The 9273-nt window shown below is 39.5% G+C and overlaps 1 protein-coding gene across 1 annotated transcript in view; it reads left to right on the top strand.

Annotated features, from left to right (window-relative positions):
* Positions 1–368: 368 nt before the first annotated feature.
* LOC108570402 (inositol 1,4,5-trisphosphate receptor) overlaps positions 369–9273 on the top strand; it is a 25639-nt gene continuing 16734 nt past the window's right edge. Inside the window, exons 1-9 of the mRNA XM_017932263.1 lie at positions 369–791; positions 1498–1636; positions 1844–2055; positions 4494–4820; positions 4902–5048; positions 6985–7286; positions 7360–7474; positions 8968–9143; positions 9246–9273. The exon at positions 9246–9273 is cut by the window's right edge and continues 119 nt beyond it. Coding sequence (XP_017787752.1) covers positions 369–791; positions 1498–1636; positions 1844–2055; positions 4494–4820; positions 4902–5048; positions 6985–7286; positions 7360–7474; positions 8968–9143; positions 9246–9273 — 1869 coding nt within the window. The remainder of the gene's footprint in view (positions 792–1497; positions 1637–1843; positions 2056–4493; positions 4821–4901; positions 5049–6984; positions 7287–7359; positions 7475–8967; positions 9144–9245) is intronic.

Below are 9273 nucleotides of genomic sequence, written 5' to 3' on the forward strand. Positions count from 1 at the left end.
AAATTGGGATCAATTTTTATTCGAGTACTCAAGTGGAACATACATATGTGTCCCATTGCTTACGAAAGAGTTAATGCTTTAATTTACGACCTCACTACATTTCTTCCACCGACTATACTAGCACAATTTTTTTTCTAAATCTCAATAATTTTGCAATGTCTATTTAAGTGTGCTTCACACTTAGTAAGTGTTCTAATACTCACTAGAACCAGTCCACGTCCATTCTGTCTTATTTCTTAACAACTACTTAACATCAAAGTAAAGTAAATAGTACAGAACAAGCTTCCTGCTTGCAGTTATTGCACCTCAAGTCCAACAAATTCCTCACTGTCAACAAGAGGCTTCCGGCGTTGCTGGAAAAGAACGCGATGAGGGTGTACCTGGACGCGAACGGAAATGAGGGCTCCTGGCTCTACATAATGCCGTTTTATAAGCTCCGTAGCGACGGTGACAGCGTCGTGGTCGGTGATAAGGTGATTCTGGAACCGGTGAACGCCGGAAGACAGGGTCTTCACGTGGCTGCTAATTACGAGCTGAGTGACAATCCAGGTTGCAAGGAAGTGAACGTCGTAAACTCGGCCACGTCCTGGAAGGTAACGTTGTTCATGGAGCATCGAGAAAATCAGGAGGAGATCCTGAAGGGTGGTGACGTCGTTCGATTGTTCCACGCCGAGCAAGAGAAGTTTCTTACGATGGACGAGTACAAGAAGAAGCAACACGTGTTTCTTAGGACCACCGGTAGAACTAGCGCCACTGCTGCCACTAGCAGCAAAGCTTTGTGGGAGGTTGAGGTGAGGACATGGCTGACTGATTGATGGGAGATTATGTACCGGGTGTCTCAGTTGTAACGAACATCTAAATTATTTCTACTATTATTGAAAAAGAAAAATTGCCCGAAGGTCATCTTGGAGGTCGTTTAAAGTTCCTTAATATCATCCTGAAGGTCATTTCAAGGTCATCCACATTTTTATGCACATTAACGTGCCTTTTTCTCCGTGTTTCGTTATTTTCATATTGCTCAAGGTCATTTCACTTCATTATTTTCACATTGTTCAAGGTCATTTCATTTCGTTACTTTCACATTTTTCAAGGTCATTTCATTTCACTGTATTCACATTGCTCAAGGTTATTTTGCTTCGTTATTTCCACACTGTTCAAGGTCATTTCATTTCATTATTTTCACATTGTTCAAGGTCATTTCATTTCATTATTCTTACACTATTCAAGGTCGTTTCAAGGTTATGATGTCGTATGTCCTTGAAACCGTCTCGATGTCAGCTACAACTTGGCATTATAAAAAATAGTAGTTAATACGATTTTAGAACGATCTTCAAGATGATCTTGGAGGATTTTCTTTTTTATAATCAACAGAGTCACTTTTTAAAAATTTTTAACAGTAGTGCAAATAATTTTGAACGTTCGTTTTAAAGAGACACCCTGTGTAAACGTTCCCTAACGGACGGATTTTGACGAACGACGATCTTCTTCGTCCTGCAGGTTGTTCAACACGATCCGTGCAGAGGGGGAGCAGGACACTGGAACTCTCTGTTCCGATTCAAACATTTAGCCACGGGTCAATATTTAGCCGCTGAGATCGACACCGACGAACCACGTGAGACCACAAAAGGCAAGCGTGGTAAGATAGATATTTATGTGTAAAGTAGCGTCGCCGCGTGTCTTCAGGGATTGTACACGAAAGTTTGCATAAAATTTTCACCTTTCTTATGGTTGTTGTGACGGTAGACGAGCCTTGCGTAGCTGTGTAACATAGATGTCTCCGATGTGAATTTCATATGTACATATTACGAACACAAATTTGACGTAGATTGTCGCGGTTTTGTAGATCCACCAGGACCAGTGTACAGATTAGTGTCGGTGCCACACAGTAACGAGATCAGTTCTTTGTTCGAGCTCGATCCGACGACGTTGACGAGGGGCGACAGTTTGGTACCACAGTCGTCCTTCGTCAGGTTACATCATATATGTACAAATACCTGGGTTCATTCAACCAGCGTGCCGATCGATAAGGACGATGAAAAACCTGTTATGTCAAAGGTAGCATTTATTTGAACCTAGAGCTCTTACTATTCGGATATCCGAGTATTTGAGATTGCTCATTAGAATCTGAACTTGGTGTCGAAATCTGATCCTGAGCACTCGAGTATCCGGAGTTGCATCCGAGTGTCCTAATTCGAATTTTCTTTATTAATTACTCAAATACGAAGCTTTCTTTTTATTTAGATTTACACTAAAGAAAGCAAGTTTCGGTAAAAAATTAGAATTAAAGAATGCGGACTTTTTTCGGTGTTCGAGTGTCCTGATTCGAATTTTCTTCGTTAATTACTCGAATGTGAAGCTTTTTTTTAAATCCTGATTTAAATTAACCCTTCCGACCCGACGGCGTTTGCAGCAGTTCGCTTCCTACGGCCGACGTGAAATTTAATAGTCCGTTCACGACGGCCGACTTGAAATTCAGCCCTAAACGTATCGAATTGTTTATAAAGTATTCGAGTCTTTGACAATATTGTGATTTTAATGTACCATATTCGGTATTGTATTGAATAATTAAGAAATTAAGAATAATTATGAAAGGAAAGCGGTGACACATTCTCAGAGTCGGTACGCGGTATCGATGTCGGGTCGGAAGGGTTAAAAGAAGCAAGTTTCGGTAAAAAATTGAAATTAAAGAATCCGAGTATCCTGATTCGAATTTTCTTTGTTAATCACTCAAATACGAAGCTTTTTCTTATCTAGATTAAAATTAAATAGAGCAAGTTTAGGTAAAAGATCAAAATTAAAGAATGCAGACTTTTATCGGAGTGTCCGAGTATCCTGATTCGAATTTTCTTTGTCAATTACTCAAATACGAAGCTCTCTTTAAATCTTGAATTAAATTAAAGAAAGCAAGTTTGGGTAAAAAATTAAAATCAAAATTCGAGAAAATTAGGACGTATAGAAGACTCTTCGACGCGATATTTAGTATCCCATAGACTCATCGCGACGGTAATACAAATCACGCGAGTATACTTAGTGGAAGAATCAATTTGGGCGAGATAAGGAGCGTTCAAGGCCGTATGAAATCAATTCGCCTCCGCCTCTTTTATTACGACACATTCGAAAAAGGGATAAAGATAGAAAACGAAAAGGTAGATACGGGTAAAAAAGGGGGGAAAAAAAAAGGTAGATGTGGGTAAAAAAGGGACAAAGACAGAAAAAAAGGTAGATGCGGGTCTATACTGATCCAATCACAGCCTCTAGTTTGGCCTCTAGAATCGTTGCCTCTCCGAGGTTTCGCGTCTTTCGTTTGCGCGTCACTTGAGATTTAGGGTGCTCCTCTAGCGAGGCTATACTCTGTCCAATTTAAGAACAACCTCGCTTCGCGCATGGGACGTGCCTAAGACAGGGCTAGAACGTCCAAACCCCCACTTAACCGCCTACGTTTTTCTCCGTCTTACCCTTTGCTACGCTCTCTGTCTATGCGCAGAACGGACGAGAATCGGTCCGGGAGCGAGGTTACTCTCATTTTGAACGACGTATAGATCAATCGATATTTTCGTCTAAGGCTGTGGTATAGCGGACGCGTATTCGGACGAATTGACGTTCTGACGAATGAAACATCTGAAGACTGCAATGCATACCCTCATAAGAATATTTGATTTTTTTTTTACGTACAGTAGAATCCCCTGTAACGCGGGAAATTTAATACAAACTAAGTCCACCGACGTCGCTTTTTGGGTCAAATTTAATTAACCCACAAATTCAATTTAGTTTAATTATTCCCAAATTCTCAATTTGTATGTTCTTTCTCGCGTTTCTGATCGCGTTATGCGAGGGCAGTAGCAATTTTTTTAATAGCGTTATACGGAGTTCTAAATGGAAAAAAGTTACTTTCAATTTCTCTTTTAAAATAATATTAGAATTACTTGTTCAAAAACGTATCGAGTTCGTCAGAATGCTCGTTATAACCACAGCCTAATGCGAAGATTTATGACCTCACTGTATCTCTTCCACCAATTATACTCAGATACTTGAATCTAAATTGAGTAGCTATCCAGCTACTCTGCTATTTGGATCTAAATTGAAGAGCTATCCAAATACTCGCATACTCAAGATTCGGATATCCTTAACCCCTTAACATTCATGCCAGTGACTCACGCGTGCGCAGCCAATCGTCCAGAAAGTGCACTTTTCGAAAACGATTTTCTTCCACTTTCCGTATTTCTTTATTTTTTATTCCTTTTCATATTGCGTTATCCTTTTTATTACAACAAAAATTAAGTTCCAACATTATAAATAACGGGAAATTTATCTCTACGCGCTTACAAAGTAATTAAAAAATAAGGCAAAATTGAGCTCACTTGGCACGTCGAGTTGAGAAAAACGTGAACGTTAAAGGGTTAAATCCAATCAGCGTGAGGGCTCTAACATAAACCATGAAACACTCACATCTTACTACATCCATTTCCTAAAAAAAACTCTAATTGCATTGCAAGGTGGGCTGTGCTATCAACAAAGAAGACAAAGAAGCGTTCGCTCTGAGATCTGTATCACCCGTCGAAGTGCGAGATCTCGATTTCGCGAACGACGCGTGTAAAGTGTTAGCCTCGATCAGTAGTAAACTGGAAAAAGGCACGATCTCTCACAACGAGAGGCGAGCTGTAACCAGTTTATTGCAGGATATAGTGTACTTTATAGCCGGCTTAGAGAACGAGCAGAATAAATCCGAAGCTTTAGAGTTAATCGTTACCAACGCTGTCAGGGATCGACAGAAGTTGTTGCGAGAACAATACATACTTGGTCAATTATTTAAGATACTTCAGGTACAACGATGAATCACACTATTCGTAATTATGATCGATCTATTTCTCACACGAGCAGATCTTCAGTCGTTTCATTTCCAGGCTCCGTTCTTAGAGTCTGCCGAGGGTGAGGGGCCATTTCTTAGAATAGAGGAATTGAACGATCCAAGACACGCTCCGTATAAATATATGTTTCGTTTGTGCTACCGAATACTCAGACTTTCTCAGCAAGACTATCGGAAAAATCAGGTATCCTATTTTCTTTATAAAATCATTTTTAAGACGTTGAACGCAGGACCAAATCTATCTTAACATGTCCACGGCGTTCAAATGAATTTTTTATTTAAATACGACACATCTCAGCGTGCAGAAATAATATGTGGGACTATTTAACCGTTTGAGTACCGAAGTGTAGGGGAGAGTCATGCAGTACCGGCCACGCTAAGTTTTTGTACTATAACTTGGGCTAATGTTGATAAAAATGAAATTTGACAAAAGTAATTTTTAGTACAAAGGGTGCTTGATAAAAGGGGACACATGGTTTTTCTTAAATTTTCTCATAAAGATAAATAATTGGTAGAAATAAGAAAGTTGTAATTTGCAGCGAACGAAAAATTGTCGTAACTTAGTTGGTAGATTTTAAGGTCTAAGTAATAAATAATGTTAGTGAAAATCGTTTAAAAATAGAATAGAACTTTTATTTAGGCACGTCTACAAATATCACAGGTAAAGTGATCGATATTTTCTTGATCCGTACTAGGGCTATTACTTTTAACCGGGTATCTGAGACACCCGGGTATTCGAGTACCCATGAGATACCCGGGTAGATGAAAATAACACGATCGACCTGGGTATCTCACGAGTATTCGAATATGTACATAAAACAGTCGAAATCTCGGTGACTACTACCGCTGGTGGTTCCCCGGGCAAACAAATGCGGATCGGTCGCGACAGCGATGCAACGATGCCGACGTGTCAAAGTGCACCTGTACCCTACACAATATTGTTTTGAAACCTCCGCGGAAACAGTCGAGGAATAATAGACATCTACTCTCAGCTGTCTCATCTCATGAGAAACCCGGATAATTTCTATTTATCACGAAGCCAGGAGGTGTGCGATGAAAACATGTCGAGGGTTGCACGTCTCCCAAAAATGTGTTGTTTCGGCTGTGTGCCACTGTGTGGGGGAGTGTGCCCGAAAGTGTTGAGTTGTGTTGCACTGACGAGGACACTCGAGGGCGAATGTCAGTTCAGGATGGCCGAGTGCAGTATCGGGGCCTCCATACCCAAATAGGAAACCTCGAAGGGAGAATAGAGAGGGAGTGGTTGACGTAGCGCGCAAAGCCGAAGGTCCCGTTGGGTCCCTCAATATTTTTCCGTCGTCGATTCCTATAAATGGGGGCTGTCCGGGATGGAAGTATCTACGGCTACACGAAGCCCAGGAGTTGTGCGGTGAAGAACATGTCGAGAGTTTGCACGTCTCCCAAATTGCGTTGTTTTGGCTGTGTGCCACTGTGTGGGGGAGTGTGCCCGAAAGTGTTGAGTTGTGTTGCACTGACGAGGACACTCGAGGGCGAATGTCAGTTCAAGATGGCCGAGTGTAGTATCGGGGCCTTCATGCCCAAAAATAGGAAACCTCGAAGGGAGAATAGAGAGGGAGTGGTTGGCGTAGCGCGCAAAGCCGAAGGTCCCGTTGGGTCCCTCAATATTTTTCCCTAGGTTACTACAATAGTGCAGTGAACTAACAGTATAAGCGAGATCTAGCTTTGGCCGGTACTGCAGGACTCTTCCCTAAATTTTCTTTTATTTCCTATAATCTGTCTATTTTTTTTTATGAAAAATTGAACAACAATTCTGCACATAATAAATTTTGCCTTTGCTTCGTGTTATATCTAAACAGTCGTATTCAGTGAAAATGTTGAAAACAAAATTTTTGCAATTTTTCGACATCCAATGAAAGAAGTCGCGCTTTGTGGCACTTTTCGGTCAGATTTCTGCAATGACCCGTGGCACCCACGGTGTTAAATATGCTGTGTGATGCGTCAGATGAAAATTTGACAAATATTACCGTTTGTTCGAATTAAACGCTTTCACCAATTTTGGCGTAGCATTCAACGTGCTAATTAGCTGAATCACTTTTAATTAGATCGATCAAGTGTACATTTGACTTTATTTCGTAACGCAGGAGTATATAGCGAAGCACTTCGCTTTCATGCAGAAGCAAATCGGATACGATATTTTGGCAGAAGATACCATTACTGCATTGTTGCATAATAATAGAAAGTTATTAGAGAAGCATATCACTGCAGCAGAAATCGAGACTTTCGTGGGTCTTGTGAGGAAGAATATGCATAACTGGGAATCGAGGTTTCTCGACTACCTGTCGGATTTGTGCATCTCTAATAAGAAGGCAATCGCCGTGACGCAGGAATTGATTTGCAAAAGTGTATTGAGCGAGAAGAATAAAGACATTCTGTTAGAAACTAGGTAAAGAATGGATATATAATTTGAACGATGATCTTTTCGTTTGTAATTGTTTATATACGATGATTCTCTTTAGAATGATGAAGACGCAAGTTGAGGTGGAGGAATTGGATGAAAAGCAGGAGAACGATGAACCACGGTTCACTGTTATGGAAGAGCACGAAGTGTTTCTTGTGTGGAACAATGGAACGGTTAGTAATGTTGCACGTAGTTTATTTATTGTATCATTTATATTACTTGTATGTAAAAAATTCTCGAGACTGCTATTTCGTCCCTTAATTAGATCATTACAAAGATATATTTTGGATACATACTTGATAGTTAATAATCGCAATTAAGAATTACTATATTTCTCAATATTTAATAGTTTTTGGAAGTGACGTGGTGTAAAAATAATTATTACACTAAGATTGCTTAACAAAAATATATTTATTTAAATCCGATAACGCTTAAACTAATTTTAAAGCGTAGGCGACACGATGCACGTGGTAAGAATGTTCACGACAAAAAGCCTCGTGCCTTTTTCGGGGCTCCCTTAAGGGGGTCTTCTAGTGTGACGGCCGTTCTTTTAGGCCCTTTCTTGCTAATTTATTACAGAAGTACGGTAACAGTTATTAACACGAGCTTTATTCCTATGTATTTACTTGTCCTTGAAGAATCGTCACAAATTTTTAATTGTTGAAAAATAATTAAATATGGCTGCTGTGGAACACGTCAAACAGGAGCATGAAAAAAGAAAGTAGGTCCATGGTTGCCATGATTTGAGCTCCTCTGCTTATCAGAAATTAAAAAATCCAATTGATTCTTATTTAGTATGCGTGTCGCTACGGTCGGTAGTAGAATAAAGGAAAAATATTGAAAATTAAAAAAATGGCGGCACTTTGAATACGAAGTATCGATTTTTTCGACTGTTTTTCGTCTTTCAGAGGCTCTGAAAATCAGAAAAATATACATTTTGGCATAATTTTACTACCGACCATAGCCACACATGTTCTGAATACATGTGCAAAATTTGAGTTCTATTGGTTCAGTAGTTTTTGCCAGATCGTTGCAACCATTTCAGAAAACATGGTTCCGAGAAAAACGCGTTTAAAGTTTTCAGTACAATTTAGATTCTCCCTTGATGTGTCACACTAAACGAGCTATAACTTCGTTATTTTACTGAATACAACTATAAAACTTCAGGAGTACATTCTTAAAGAGTCGTACTTTCGGTATATGCAGAAAAATAAAACCGTCACACTAGAAGACCCCCTTAAGTAGCCCCTTTCTCCCTGGGAAAGTCCCAGGAAGTGGGGGTGCGGGCCTACATTGCCAAGGCGATACTCTTGTCCTCGAGGGCGAAGAAACCCGGAGATGCTTGGAAAACATCTCTCGACTCTTCGCCTCGAGGGCCTAGGTACGTAGGCCCCCCGTGGCGGTCGCCACAAATTAATCGTCGCAGCTAAGAATTATTATATTTTTCAATATTCAATAGTTAATAATCGCAGTTGAGTATTACATTTGAAAGTGACATGCCTACTATTTAACGCTTTACGTTAAATTAGCCTTATTATAATAAAATTAAATTAAATTAAAAAGATAAAGAAAAAAAATAAATAAAGTAAAACAATTATTATTATTATTTATTATTTTACAATGTATTTATTTATGCATTTTTCTCAATATTTGACAAACCGGACAGAAGTCAATGTCTCTAAGCGAATTATCAAGGGGAGCAAAGTTGGGCAACGTTCAAGACGCAGCGATACTCGACTACTATAGGCACCAATTAAATCTTTTTAGCAATATGTGTCTAAACAGGCAGTATTTAGCGTTGAATAATTTATCACCACATCTGGACATTGGTCTTATACTTAAGTAAGCAAACAGTAACGTTGTAATTATTTTATCACTTTATTATCACTTCTTCTTCTCACAATGCATCGTGAAATTTTTCATTTTATCGAAAACAAAAATTAGGTGTATGGAGGATGAATCGGTGCCGTAC

The sequence above is a fragment of the Habropoda laboriosa genome, unplaced genomic scaffold (genome assembly GCF_001263275.1).
Source record: "Habropoda laboriosa isolate 0110345459 unplaced genomic scaffold, ASM126327v1 scaffold77, whole genome shotgun sequence".
In the NCBI taxonomy this organism is placed as follows: Eukaryota; Metazoa; Arthropoda; class Insecta; order Hymenoptera; family Apidae; genus Habropoda; species Habropoda laboriosa.